This window comes from Eschrichtius robustus, chromosome 6 (genome assembly GCF_028021215.1).
Source record: "Eschrichtius robustus isolate mEscRob2 chromosome 6, mEscRob2.pri, whole genome shotgun sequence".
NCBI classification, from domain to species: domain Eukaryota; kingdom Metazoa; phylum Chordata; class Mammalia; order Artiodactyla; family Eschrichtiidae; genus Eschrichtius; species Eschrichtius robustus.
This window is the reverse complement of record NC_090829.1, coordinates 93780495-93796535: the sequence shown is the minus strand read 5'-3', so window position 1 is coordinate 93796535 and position 16041 is coordinate 93780495. Positions and strand designations below refer to the sequence as shown.

The following is a 16041-nucleotide window of genomic DNA, read 5'->3' as shown; positions in this document are numbered from 1 at the left end:
CATTCTGAAATCAACAGTGTTTCAGAAGTAGAACTACTTACGATTAATATCATAAAATTAAGTTATACATGCAAAGGAAACAAAAACAAAAAGAAATCAAATCATATAAATGAAAGATTCAAACATGAGATTTTTTTCTAACAACCATTCAAACAAAGCATTTATCAGTATTACTTCCTGAATCATTAAGATGAAGAAAACTGAAAAGAGAAATATTCACAGGGAATATAAGGAAGACATCAATGTTGCTAATTAAATCTTGATTATACCTGCCAGGCTGTAAGGCAAGAGGTACACATCAAATGCCCACAAGGCTCAATCTTGACGTCTTTGTCGTTCTCGGCACAAATTTTACAGAGCTGAAAAGTGGAACCCATTTCACAATATAATTCATATTGTTCCTGGAATTTGGGGGGAGAAAAAAGGCAATGTTAATGTATTTTTAGTATGAAGTGATAATACTGAATTTTCTTAAATACAATGACTTACAGTAAATTCCTCACACTTGATCCTGTCAGATCATGTTGCCATTTAAGACATGTTTTAAATTGGTCATCACAATTTGGTCTACAAAATTAAACAGATTTTATCAGCAATTGCATAAGCTTTTTGAATACTTTGGATTATTTAACATTTTGTACTGTTCCTTTAGGAAGGTACCTGCATCAATAGAGTGATTTAAGAGACACAACTTATGGTTTTAAAAGGCAATAATAAATAACTTTATTTTCTTTGTAAATGCCACGTACTCATCTAATTTTAATGTCAAATTGCAATATGGCTGACCATTAATCTTATTTCTTAGATAGCTATCTGTAGAAATTCCAGAATGGAAGTAAAGCAGCATTTGCCAAGGCCTTTCTGCACGCTAGGTACTGTCGTCCACATTTATTATGTCATCTAATCTCCAAAGTATAATAAGATACACTGAATTTAAAAACAACAAAACAAAACTGAGGGTCAGTAAGTTTAAACTGTTTTCTTCAAATTCTATATTAAATCTCTAATTCGCATATTCTTTTCCCAGTCTAACACCATCAAGAAATCTCATCATTTCAGCAACCAAAAATTGTTTTATTCAACATCTATTCTCTTGATTTACTAGTTTAGAAGCTTTTGGCACAGTAAAACTCTCAGTGTTCAAATAACGAAAAGATCTGTCACGAAGAAGATACAAACATATTGGTAAGAATAAAACAAAGTATGAAAAAACAGTGTTATTTAATAGGGATACAAAGAAAAGGAAATATAGAAATAAAAATTTGTTTAGATAAGGCAATGTTTTAGTCTAGTAAGTACCTACTACATACACGGCCCTGGACAGGATGAATAAATGACAATATTTAATCCCTAACCTAATGAAAGATCTTACAATCTCGAGAAAAAAAAATATATATAAACACATACACACAGATACACCTGCACACATATACCCACACATTCACATATAAATTGTGTCTACCATGATATATGTATGTGTGACTATATAAATAATCTTAAAATAAATTAAGGGAAAAGACAAGAGAATGGATCAAGATGGAAAAGAAGTCTAAAGTAATCCAAAATAAATTATGTATCCTTGAAACCCCTAAAGTAATAGACAAGTATCTATATTGGTTATGAAATCCAAAGGGCCAATTTATAATTATAAAAAAGTTAAAATAGGCTAAAATCACAGCTGCAGAATTCAATACAACCTAAGGTGTAAGCTAATCAAATATTTATGAGTAATTTAAGAGAATGATGCTACTCCTGAATATGAATTTTTAAACAATTAAAAAAAAAAAACAATTTTTAAACCATGGATTTATAATGAGGAATTGTCTCGTGTCTTTTTACATATATTAGAAAATAGGGAATCACTACATAATTTTTAAAATGGCTTTCATATATTTTAAAAACTGCCCACACACAGTACCCATGTCGGGAAGTGTGTTTCCCATAATAATATCAAGACCACTGAGACTGAAATCTGGAGAACTAGAAATAAAATTAAAACTTAGCTGTTGTCTTCCCCAAAACCTATAATTTCTTTTTCTTACAGTCTTATTGTTATACAAAGCAGAAAATATCTAAATTATAAAAAATTTTAAACTTAACTACATGTGAAATAAAATATTCAAGTTCTCTCTCAGTTAAAGACTATTGCCAGATTGGTGTTTTCCTATTTTTATTCCTTAAAAGCACATTCATATGTTCATATATGGTAATTTTTTATTTATTTACAAAATTGTACTTAATATAATTTTACAAAATAAAGTGTTACGTAATTAAGCTTTACATAACTTTTTCACATAACAAGATGCAGAAGTTCCCATGTGAGTACGTAGAGCTACCTTCCTCCTGTTAAAGACTTTATGGTATAATGCAGTATGAGTATACAATGGTATTTAACCTATGATTGAATATTTTGGTATTTTGTAATATTTCATTTTTATGAAAAATGCTAAAGTAAACATCCTGGTGTATAGATCTTCATGTGTATATGCAAGTGATATGTATATGGAATCTAGAGTCAAAGATCTTTAGATTTTGATAATTATTGAATATCACCCTCAAGAAAGGCTTTACCAAGTTATACTCCCACTCATAACCTATGAGGCTGCCAACAATCGATTTATAAGAATATAATCATTGTCTACAATAGGCTTCAATTACTCATTTGACTCTAAAAACTAATGCATATAATTAACCTAATCTTCTTTGGAGTTTTCTAAAACTATAGCTCTCCCCTCATATCCATCTACCTACCTATGGATTTATCTATCTGTCTCCCCACATAAATGCCAATATTATATTGGAAGCAAGAATATTAAAAGCAGAAACTTTTATCCAAAAAATGGAGAAAGTAATGCAATTTCTTTCCAAACACTCTTAAAATTCCTTAAATATCTTTTGCATTAAATACCTGCACATGATTTTACGTATAGTATAAGAATCTTATTCATTTCAAAGGCATCATAGATACTTATTAATTATAAATGTCTCCAGAAATTGTCCTTACCTGTGTAACTTTTATATGATCATGGGGTGTAGGTTCACATAATCCAGTTAAGTCAGGATTATAACTCCTCCCATCAGGATAAAGATAGCTGGGTTATAAACAGAAATTTTATTAACATATACAAGTCTTAATTGCATTTAAAGTTATTTAATCAGATTCTTCTATATTCAAACAGACATTTGGATGTTTCCTTTTTATGTAACTTACATCAAGAACTTATTCTATCACTGTTTCCATAATACTACAAGTTATTTTTAGGACATTTAAAATCTAGGAATCTTTTTCATAAAGGAAATATACAATGAATATGGACTCAGCCATTGAGCAATCATTTTCAAGTAAATACCTTTACTATATGTATAGGTAAGTTAAAAATTTATTTTCCTGGTTACTCACATTCTATTCCAAAATACTCTGAATATACACCTATTTGCAATTATTACGTCTCTCATCTGAAGCACAGTTAACATTAACTGTATCATTTTACACAATGTTTAGTACCACAAGGAAAGAAAAATAGAATTAAAGCCCACAATTTTCCCACAAAAGTTATTCAAACACTTCTGTGGTGTTTTCTTTCTCCAGTTTCCCATCCTCTTTCTTTCTGTTTCACCTTCCACTTATCCTGACACATATACACACACACATACACGTTTACTGGAGAACTTTAAAAATGTTACAATTCCATGTTTCATTTACTTCAAATCAAGCTACAAACAGAATGGTTTATAAACATAAGGTTCCATTGTTAGAGAGAATTAAAATAAGAACTAAAAGTTATAGTGCTGTCTTGCTGTACTAAACCAGCTTTTTTTTACTCATTCAGAAATTCATTAAGAAATGAAGTTTATTGTGTTGGTAAACACGTATTTTAGATTAAGAAAGCAGTAATATTACTGCTGGATTTCATCAATTCATTACGTTACAGTTGATTTTGTTTACTATCTTTCTGTTCTAGATTTTTGAATGAAAAATTAAGAACACAATACTACAGTGGTGAATATTTTAAAGGGCAAAACTATACTAAAACTATTCTGTGAAGTAACAAAAACTATTTATCCTTAAATAAAGAGTCTATAAGAATGTAAGTAAGTATTTAAAATTACCCAAGTAAACCAGGAAAAAATGAACCTAGAGGATAGATAATTCTCATATGGTAAGGAGCATATCAGTGAGTGTTGGTTTTTTTTTAAGATTTAGGGAAAGGAGTTGACTACATCTGACTATGATACAAATTTAGAATGTCATTATAGGGTTGGGATACAATTCTACAAATATTAAATGAGTGATAAGCAAAAGTTGGTAACTTTCTTTTTTTATACCCTAAAGTGGCCAGTTTTAAATATTATTATATATTTTGTTCATCACACTTCAAAAACGTAGAATTCTAGGAAGAATTGAGAAATGAAAGATTACAAAATGACAATAAGGTTGCTAGAGGAAAGGTTAAATGGTTCTATTTAATGTATCAGGAGCTTTCAGTGATTACTGTCCTCAGTACACCGGGGTGCTACTGATGAGGCCTTTCCAATGGCAGTGAAGGAATAAGGAATCTTGGCTGGTTATCAAAGTAAACTTCTTTATCACTTATGTCCTACAATATCAGATTAACTATACGGAAAGGAGAGCTGACCCTGATAGTTAGACCAGATGATATCCCGTGTTTTTACTGATCTTAAGGAAAAAAAGCAAACAAACAAAAAACCTATCTAATTAAAATGCTAATATTTTAATCTAATCTGAAACCTAATCTGATCAGATTTTAATGTAATCTATCATTAAATTTCAAATTCAACTAGCTAAACCCCTCTGAAGATGTGTGTGTGTGTGTGTGTGTGTGTGTGTGTGTGTGTGTGTGTGTGTGTATGTGTAAATATTAGCAGCTAATTTGCACAGGAGTTTGGAGGCTAGACTACTGATTATGATATTATAATCTGTTAGTTTTGATTGACTTTTGAAAAATAGATGTAAGGCATTATAACAATATAAATAAGCTATATCACTAATCGTTAGAGAAATGCAAGTCAAAACTACAATGAGGTATCACCTCCCACCAGTCAGAATGGCCATCATCAAAAAATCTACGAATAAATGCTGGAGAGGGTGCGGAGAAAAGGGAACCCTCTTGCACTGTTGGTGGGAATGTAAATTGATACAGCCACTATGGAGAACAGTATGGAGGTTCCTTAAAAAACTAAAAATAGAACTACCATACGACCCAGCAATCCCACTACTGGGCATATACCCTGAGAAAACCATAATTCAAAAAGAGTCATGTACCACAGTGTTCATTGCAGCTCTATTTACAGTAGCCAGGACATGGAAGCAACCTAGGTGTCCATCGATAGATGAATGGATAAAGCAGATGTGACACATATATACAATGGAATATTATTACTCAGCCATAAAAAGAAACAAAATTCAGTTATTTGTAGTGAGGTGGATGGACCTAGAGTCTGTCATACAGAGTGAAGTAAGTCAGAAAGAGAAAAACAAACACCATATGCTAACATATATATATGGAATCTAAAGAAAAAAAAAAAATGGTTCTAAAGAACCTAGGGGCAGGACAGGAATAAAGACGCAGACGTAGAGATGGACTTGAGGACATGGGGAGGGGGAAGGGTAAGCTGGGACGAAGTGAGAGAGTGGCACTGACATATACACACTACCAAATGTAAAATAGATAGCTAGTGGGAAGCAGCCACATAGCACAGAGAGATCACCTCGGTGGGTGCTTTGTGACCACCTAGAGGGGTGGGATAGGCAGGGTGGGAGGGAGACACAAGCGGGAGGAGATATGGGGATACATGTATACATATAGCTGATTCACTTTTTTATACAGCAGAAACTAACACAACATTGTAAAGCAATTATACTCCAATAAAGATGTTTAAAAAAAAAAAGCTGTATCAAAATTACTCCATTTACAGATGTGCCCACTCATAACCTCTTTTTTATAAATTAAAACTCTGAAGCACATTTTCTTCAAAACAAAAATCCTCTTATCATAGTGAATAGAAAGCTACACATATGAATCTTTGATGCACCAGAGGTAAGGTATAAACGACAGAATAGCAAATTTATGATAACTAAAAAAAAAAGAGAGAGAAATAGACATTTGGTACCAGTTTGCCATACAGTTCTTATGTAACTATTTCTTGAAAATTCACAACTTTTATCTCTTCACATAGATCTCATCACATTTTCTTCTTTCTGTTTTTGCAATTACTTTGGAAGAGTAAAACTTTTTGCTATTGGAAAACTTAAACTATTTGCTCTTCCTGGTGGACTTTCTCCTGCTAGGCTTCTATCACAGTCCATGCCGCAGCAAGCAGGAGCACGTGTGTCTCTACGTTACTCAGCAAGGCAAAGGACAAGAAAAGGCAGTGAGATGGAGTGACACTGAGAATACCACAAAAGGGTGAAGGGAATGGCATATGACTAAAATGAATGAAAGACACATTTACTAGGAAGGGACCCATCAGATTGTCTGAACTTTATGTACGGAGAAGAAAGGCATTCTTAACCTAAAAAACAAAGGAGAATTTATCTATTTCTAAATTTAAAAAAAAAACAGCTTAAGATAAACTGAACTTAGTTATTAACATACAATTCTGGAATATGGACTTATTATTGATGTGAGTAAAAGAAGGGAGACATGAAGAGAAAGGAAGGGAAGGGATGAGAAAAGGATAAGAAGAAGAAAAAGAAAATGTGGTATTACCGGTGAAAATAAAAAGTAGAACTAGCAATTTAAGGGTTACATGAGGCAATAGGAGTCAGTTATTTTAAAGAATTATCCCAATATATACCGTTTTACATCTAATTTTAAACTACCTTCAGTTAATAAGTTCTTTTCCTGTGAAAGATACAAAAACTCATTGTAATTTGATGTTGGAATTTATTTGCTATGTTATACACTTAAATTCTATGCTAGCAACTATAGGTGGAGTCTAAAAGAATACAACAAACTAGTGAATATAACAAAAAAGAAACAGACTCCCAATACAGAGAACAATCTAGTGGTTACCAATGCGGAGAGGGAAGGGGGGAGGTGCAATACAGGGGAAGGGGAGTAAGAGGTATAAAATAAGCTACAAGGATACATTGTACAACACAGGTAATACAGCCAATATTTTATAGTAACTATAAATGGAGTACAACCTTTAAAAATTGTGAATCACTATACTGTACACCTGTAATTTATATAATATTGTACATCAACTATACTTCAATTAAAAACAACAACAACACAAAAAAAAAACAAAGAACAAAAGGACAAAAGAGAGGGAGCAACAGAGGGAGGAAGGCGGAGAGAAGGAAGACACATTTCAGAGACATACCAGCACGGTGCTCCCCATGGACATGAAGTCCCAGGCCCATTTAATAACCAGTTGTATTTTTCTGAGAGAGAAGAGCCGATGGATGGCTCTTTGGGGGGTTGCTTTCGTGAGCTGTCTGCAGCAACCCCATAAACAGGGGAACCCCTTGCAACTTCACCAATGGCCCCAAAACAGAGCCTGTCAGAATCTGCTCATGAGCCCAACAACAGGATTAAGAGGCCCTACACTGTCTGGGAGTGCAAATTGGGAGCACAGGAGCAGAGCTAGGTAGGGAACAATCAAATAATCAGTCCACTGAGTCCATTCTCCAATTGTACAGTATACAACTGTATACTTCTAATATTTGTAAGACAATATTGAGACCCGAAGATCGTTTAGACCATGCTAGAAAAAAATATATCCAATAATTAGGTTACCTTAAAATGACTATTTTAAGAGATGAACAATAGAAACTAAGGAACATCCATTTCTTAGTCTTGAAATAAAAACCAGCCTGAACATCAGCCTCACTATCCATTCCCTCCATCGCAAAGCGGTCTCTATCTTCCACATCTGTGAGTAATAAGCACCCCCAACTCCCATGTCTCATACTTACAATCCTTCCCTGCTGCCGTCGATCAGGGCTTGAAATAAGGGCTTGTTGTGCGGTATGGTCTGTAAGATATTTCCATCCCCTGTCACATAGCCGATGGCCCACTGTCCCAACCTAGTGCAGCTTAACCGGAAAATGTAGCTGTGAAACATAAGAAAATTACATTTAATCACATTCAAAATGTAAGCTAACTACTACTAAACAAACTGTTAGATTTTTCTTAAGTGAAAGAATATACAGAATCATTTAAAATTTCTATCTTCAAACTTATTTTTACACCATTTTCCTTCTCCATTTGTTGATCTGTAAAAGAAGCAATGATAATAATTCCATTTAAGTGGTTTCATCTTTGAAGAAAACTGGGTTTTTAAAGAAAGGAAGAAGTTGTGATTTTTTTTTAATTAATTAATTGATTTTTATTTTATTTTTGGCTGTGTTGGGTCTTCGTTTCTGTGCGAGGGCTTTCTCTAGTTGCGGCAAGTGGGGGCCACTCTTCATCGCGGTGCGCGGGCCTCTCACTATCGCGGCCTCTCTTGTTGCGGGGCACAGGCTCCAGACGCGCAGGCTCAGTAGTTGTGGCTCACGGGCCTAGTTGCTCCGCAGCATGTGGGATCTTCCCAGATCAGGGCTCGAACCCGTGTCCCCTGCATTGGTGGGCGGATTCTTAACCACTGTGCCACCAGGGAAGTCCCAGAAGTTGTGATTTTTAAATATTAAGAACTTCATATTGGTTTTGGAAACTTTGGAAAGGACTTTTCAAGAAACTCTAAAAACATATTCCCCTAGAGAGCCGGAAAATAAATATCAACCTGTCACCTATTAGGATCCTTAATCGTAATCACACAAAGTAATTCCACACAGACTTATTATGACTGTCAGTTGGATCCCAAATAAAGTACATCCTGAAGAACTCAAATGTCCTTGTAATAGACCCAACTATTTTCTTTACCATGAAGCCAAAGAGATGAACCACTTTCCAAGAGAAAGGACCACTTAAACACATATCCAGCAAATATTTGTCCAAATCATTTGATTTGTTCACTGAGTTTTCCTAAACACCCTATCACACCTTACCTGTAACAGTTTACCACAGTCTAATCATTTCATCTTTAACTACCTAAAACTTAGAAGAAATCATTGTTACAGGGCGAGAAGGGAAGGAAAGGAAAACATCCTTTCAGAGGGTACCATCTTAAGAGAACTATTCCAATAGCAATGAGACCTGGCTTTTGCTTCCAACACTGTCATTAATTATCTCCATGATCTTGAACAAGAGAACACAAAAAGGACTCAGTTACTTTATTTATTTAGAATTGGACAAGATAATTTCCCAAACGACTTCCGTGTTAAATTTGCATGATTCTGTGATTCCAACCATATTACATCTTTCAAATCATACTCCGGAAGCAAGAAGATACTTTGATGCCAATCAAGGGTGTAAAAGTTATGGAAAAAATCTGGTTATGAGATCCCTGAATGAAACAAAATGACTCACCTAAGCCACTGTCAACGTGCACAATATCTGGCCTGCTCTTGTGGTCACAATGAGAACCAGCTCAGTCTAAACCAACGACTCCCAAGGAGCCACACTGTTTTCTGTACCCATTACCTCCTTCTAATATACCATATAAATTCTTAAAAATAAAAAAGGTGGGAATTTTTCATTATGGCAGAGAAGAAAGTAATCATCAATGACTGTACTCAAAAAGACTTTGCTAAAGGACAAATGACATTTGCACTACAAATCAAATAAAACGATATTAGAAGAAAAAGGTAGATTTAAAAAACCACCAAATTCATTCCTAAAATGAAATGACCCCTATATGAAAGTCAGTGCACTCACAAACACTGGGATGGATGGTGTCTCCTACTAAAACATGAGAGTGAAGGAGGGCAGATCTCCACTGTCAGTACCGTCGCACCCAGCACACGGCTTGCCACAGCACGAATGTCTACTATGTGCCTCGTGCATTTTTAGACCGCATGTGGGGAAAATGCCTGCACCAGGCGAGAGACAGACTTTCTCCCGCCCAGATTTACCATTAATAAGGTGTGTTCTCTCGGTCAAAGCCAGAGGGGCTGATCACACAGCCAAGCTCTGAGTTTCACTCAATGTCAACATCAAGCATGAGGTCTTATGGAAGACGTTCTCAAGGACATGAAACTGGTTTGGATTGTTAACAATGGGCTTATATGTCTATGTACTTACATGTGTTTATCATGCATGTATATGTACACTTACATGTACTTACATGCATTAATATGTATTTATATGTAATTATGTGATTATCATAGAACCAAATTGAATGTCTTGAAATATACCCTAAAATAATGAATATGAAACTGATTTATTTTGTCATTAGCACAATATTCAAGTATTTAAATATACACATCTAATTTTATACATAAACATGTGTCATGAAAACAGTTAATATGCTAATATCCTACTCCAGTTTGAAACTCTGAGACTTACTCTCTAAATTCATCAAATTACATACTACCATATCCTCTTTCACTTTATGAACACTAAATTTCAGAACAAGCATACTGTACTAATTTGAAGAACTGAATTAAGAAGCACTGTTGGGCTTCCCTGGTGGCACAGTGGTTAAGAATCTGCCTGCCAATGCAGGGGACACGGGTTCGAGCCCTGGTCTGGGAAGATCCCACATGCCGCGGAGAAACTAAGCCCATGCGCCACAACTACTGAGCCTGCGCGTCTGGAGCCTGTGCCCCGCAACAAGAGAGGCCGCAATAGTGAAAGGCCCGCGTACCGCGATGAAGAGTGGCCCCCGCTTGCCGCAACTAGAGAAGGCCCTCGCATGGAAACGAAGACCCAACACAGCAAAAAAAATATTAAAAAATAAATAAATAAATAAATAAGTCAGGAGCGCTTTTAAAAAAAAAAGAAGCACTGTTTTGGTCTATTAGCATTTCCCTCCCCTCATCCCCATGGGTGTTACTGACTTACTTAGGAATGAACCACAGAGGACTTTTCACCTTCACGTACATCACATAATATTACTGCCAAAAAGTCTTACCTTCCGGGTTTAGTGCTGTATTTCTGTAGCCGTGCTTTTACTTCATCATACGTGAGAAATGCCATGTAACCCGGATGTGTTACAGCTAAGAAATTCCAATTCCGTAAAATAGAGCCCCAAGGCTAAAAATATAAATAAATTAAAAGATTACGTAGAGAATATCAACTATCAATTACACAACAACCCATCATTTAATACACATACTAAAATTCTCCTGGATATTTTTAAAGTGAATATGAGCTCACGGGGTTTAGGCCAACTTCTATTACCTAACAGCAAACATGCAATTATATATTTTCTTTTTGGAGAAATATGATTATGCAGAAAACAGATTTCTTAGGAATAAAATACAGAAAGCAAAAAGGAAAACCACATAATCTCTTCTCTACAAATTCTATTCCCAGTACAGCAGTTGTGATCAGTTTGAAACATAAACCACATCACTCTTCTGTTCAAAACTCTCTAACTTTGAGTAAAAGCCAAAGTCCTTATAAATGGCCTAGAAAGACCTTCGCAGGGTTGAGCCCCAGTTCCCTTTTTGTCCCCATCTGCTGTGACTCTCCCACTTTCTGCCTCTCCTCTAGACACGCGGGCCTTGTTGTTGCTGGCCTGGACATAATTATATTCTCTCACCTCAGAGCCTTCGAACTTGCTGATCCCTATACCTGAATTCTTTCTCCAAATATCCATGTGACTGCTTCCTCTCCAAATGTCACTTCCTCAATGTGGCCTTCTCAGACCAGCCTATTTAAAATCACTAACTCTCATCTCATGCCTCATCTCCCTGTGTGTCTGTTTTGTTCACTACTCTGCATTTAGACATCTCACTTTGTAGAACAAAAAAATCTACCATGGAATGTAAATGATTTGGCAAAGTCTACACATTGGCCATAAGCTACATGAGAACAAGGAACACACCTGCCTTGCTTCCCAAAGGGAGACCAAGCCACTAATGCACAGTGTCAGAGCATAGTGATCCGGCTGGGGGAATAGCTGAAGAGGTCCTCTACTGAGTGACTTGTCTGCAAGGCCTCGACTCCCATGGTAACAGACTTACTGTACTCACATTTGGTTTATCCGTGTACAATCATAAACTCAGAAAAGTTTATGGTTTAGAGGTGAGCTCTGTAAAAATCTTTCACAGAAATAAACACAAACACACATGCACGCACACATACAGGGTTTGTATTGTTCTCTCTTGAATAGGATTAGTTGTCCCTCCAGTTACCATGGCAAGAGAAAAAAGGCAGCCAGTAATAGACAGCTTTGCTTGAGGGTGTGAATGAATCATCTCTGCCATATCTTTAAGGCTGAAGCTACATTTATCCAAAGGAATTGGCAGCATACTCTGATGTGCCACATTATTAACTCAAATCTTCTACATAAAAGAAAAAAAAAAGGTATTTTGTGTTGCCAAGTGATAGTTGTTGAAATAGTTATCCTAGACATGATTATTGGTGGAGGGCTCCTGCTTTTGTTTCTTTTGAGACTTGTTCCTTGTGATTGTTAAGCAAGTTTCAAATTTACAAGGTGCAATTCTTTAAGGATTGTATCCCTTGAGATGAGGATAACAAGGGAAAGAATGATTTAGTAATGAAGGGTTTAACCTTTTCCAAAATAACAAGAAAAATCTTTAGGGTATTTCCCCATCACACTAAAATACCTAATTGGGGAAAAATGAGCTCTGGAGAACACTTACTATGAGAGGTTCTGTCTATGTACTTGAAAAAAAAAGAAAAACAACATGTTTTTAATTTTCTTCTTAAGGGATGACTAAAAATTACATAAACAATACTTGGAAGAGTATTAGCATATGTTTAGAAAAACTGAAAAATTACTATTATAGTCACTGAGTTTTGTTTTGTTTTGTTCTGTTCTACTTCCTCATCTACAAAGGACAAGGATGAAAAAAATACAAAATATTTGGGTCACTTCCATTAAAATCCACACAAATTAATGAAAGAGTTGTTTTACAAAATGCTGAACTTTATAGAGAGCCAATGCACAGATCAAATACAAGTGAAAAAAAAAAAAAAATGAAACTGGAGTCTTGAGCCAAATGCTGCAGTATTTAGCAACCATTTCTTAGTAATAATCCAGAGGGCCAGATTCTAACTGCAACAATATTTATGTAATAGAAAGAGTCTGTGTACTATTTTTCTCGAGCATGCAACCCACAGTCAGAAACACGTGGTAGTTTTGTATTTTGTGTGTGTGTGTGTGTGTGTGTGTGTGTGTGTGTGTGTGTTGTGTTTAAAGTATTTTGCCAACTAATGGCTTAAAGGAGGCAAAACAAAGTGATGGGAGAATGATTATTTTCACAATTTGTTTTTAGATTATAGGAAATCTTTTCTCACACACCAACACGAAGTTATTTGGAGATTATTAAATGACTACAGAAATTAATAAAGTGAATTAAGAAGACTAGTCCCTCCATTCTCCCAAAGGCCACTGTGTTCACCATTTACAGACTTACAACCTACATTGGAAGTAGGGCCTCAGATGGTCTGCCCAGACACTCTCTTAATCCTCACTACAATAGATGAGTTTCTTATTCTTCTTTTTCTCCCTGTTCCACAATGGTATATATTCCACAGTCAACAGTATATTACCTCAAACCACTCATTCCTTATCCTGCACCTACTCATCCCATTTACTGCCCCATTTCTCAACAACCCAGTCTTCTCTTACAGTGGGGAAATGGAAGGAGAAGGGAGCAGCGGCCCCAGGGAGAGGGAGAGGAAAGCAAAAGCCCTGTCTTTCCATTCCAGGACTTGAGCACTTGCCAATCCCAGCATCTCTGAACTACCTGGAGGGGAGAAAGATAAGGTTAAAGGCAGACAGAGGAAGGTAGCCATTGCAAGATCTTTCCAATGACTCCCAGCACTTGCTCAAGTTCTGGCAAAATATGAGGATGAGGGAAGACAGGAAAAAGGGGAAACCAGAATCCACCAGCTTCCTGCTTCTTTCATTTCCTAGGCAAGTCTCAACTTCATCTCCTCACCTCCACCAACACCATCTGCAAACCCTTATGCTAGTTTTCTATGTCAAACCTCAATCCTGACGGTGTACCTTGCCCCCTTTCAGATGCCACTCCGTTAAATACCCTATTCCCAACAATTTAAAGCTAGAAGGAGTCACTGCCAATTAACCACCAATATCACAGCTGCAGCAGAATATATGTTCATGCAGTTACAGTAACCACAAAACTTACATCTTTCATATAGAATACACAACTATAACAAGAAAATATTATTCAATTTTTAAAGTTACGTGAAAATAAAAGATGAGTAAAAGTTAATACATGTACTTTCTGTGCACACAACCAATTTTATTGTATTTTAAAGCACATATATGATTACAGTCTAAGGATAATGAAATCAGGAGAGGTGAAGAATCTCAGAAACACACAGGGGCTAACAAGAGTTCTTTAGCTACTGCTGTAATTATGAGTTTTAAAAGACACTAGGCGTTCTTTGGTTCACTAGTAAGGTTTTGGTTTTGTTATCTAATACTTTTCATAGTAGCTCTACTTAAAAGATTCTTTTCCTCTCCCATCCCCATGAGCATAAATAAGATATATGGGCCTCAGAGTGTTGAGATTACTTGGGCTGTTTTAAAGTGAAACAGCTTATAAGAAAATATGTACACATATTAAGTAGCTGTTTGGGTAAGTGCTTAACCAACATTAAGCTGCCTTCATACCTTTGATATATACTATATGCTCTGAGGCATTCTAGTATTTCACATCCTCACTAAAAAGTCATCCAGGCTCCCCACAGAAAATACACTCTTCCTAGAATAAACAGCTGGGCTTAATGTATGAAAATAACTTTTGTTCTCTTCCTTCCCAAGGGGAAGAAGCAAAGCATCTACTATTAGAATGTCCTGGTATCATGTTAAATAAAATGAAGTGTTTGTAAAATTACCAGAAACTTTTAAAGAAAGGAGAGGTTCCATTATAAAATAATCAGTATCAGATAACACAACCTTTTCCTAAAATGTATCTTAAACTCATTGGAAAAACATTAACTGACAACGTACATATACCAAGGGAATAATAATAAAACTACTGTAAACTGAAAATATCCAAAAGCATACTTCCTGTAGTCATTTATCTAATTTCCTATTCTATACGTCTAGGTAGAATTATGACTATAAAGTTGTAATAAAGTAAAATGTATTCTATAAGTATTGTTGACAAGAGTTAATTTGCCCTCTGTTAATGGATTCTTTCATAAATTAAAAGTTAATCCCATGCAATCTTGTTTTCTTACATAATTCAGTTACCCGATCCTTGCAGGCGAGTACCAAGCAGCGTCATAAATCAGAGAAGCAAAATTCTTACAACATGAGAAACATGAAAACCAATATTATACTCTAACATTTGTTGAAAGCAGGTTTCAAACAGAAAAAATTTTACTGCAGACTAAACTAATAAAAAAAATTGTGTCAGAATATAAGCAAGCCTGGTTTTTGATCAATTAACATCACTTGCTATATAATTTATATTATTAGAATCATAAAGATTTTAGGTGGGCTTCTCACTCTGTGACTACTTGAAATGAATCTCATAGATGATATGCAATTTAGTGGCAGAGGCAAATTCAAAGCATATTTCAAGTCTTCATGTTTAGGGTAATTCTATCAACACATACAAAAATACAAAATAATGGCACCCAGCTTTTATTATGTGACACCTGCTTCTGAATAGCTATGTGAAGACAATTATAAAAGAATGATTAAAAACCAAAAACAATAAACAGGAAGGTTAATCTCAAAGTCAATTATATTAGGGGAAAAAAACCCAGGAAAACAAATCTAAATTTCCCAAATGAGAGATTTGCTAAATTAATGACAGACTATTTTGATGGAATATTCTGTAGCAACTGAAAATTGAAAATTATATTGATGAACATACTTACTGACATGGAAAAATGTTTGTGATATACGGATGAAAGAGCAAAGCAAGCTATAAAAACAGTACACATCACAGTAATCTCCTATACAGAAAAGGATGAATTTGCTATTTATTTCCAGGTTTACTATTTTCCCTTC

The 16041-nt window shown here is 35.2% G+C and overlaps 1 protein-coding gene across 6 annotated transcripts in view; it reads right to left on the bottom strand.

Annotated features, from left to right (window-relative positions):
• Window positions 1–16041, bottom strand: part of CBLB (Cbl proto-oncogene B) — a 209378-nt gene that overhangs the window by 81422 nt on the left and 111915 nt on the right. For all 6 annotated transcript variants that reach the window (XM_068546811.1, XM_068546814.1, XM_068546816.1 and 3 more), the window contains exons 6-9: window positions 10984–11105; window positions 7946–8083; window positions 3005–3092; window positions 270–401 (exon numbers count right to left, since the gene is read on the bottom strand). In XM_068546811.1, coding sequence (XP_068402912.1) covers window positions 270–401; window positions 3005–3092; window positions 7946–8083; window positions 10984–11105 — 480 coding nt within the window. The remainder of the gene's footprint in view (window positions 1–269; window positions 402–3004; window positions 3093–7945; window positions 8084–10983; window positions 11106–16041) is intronic.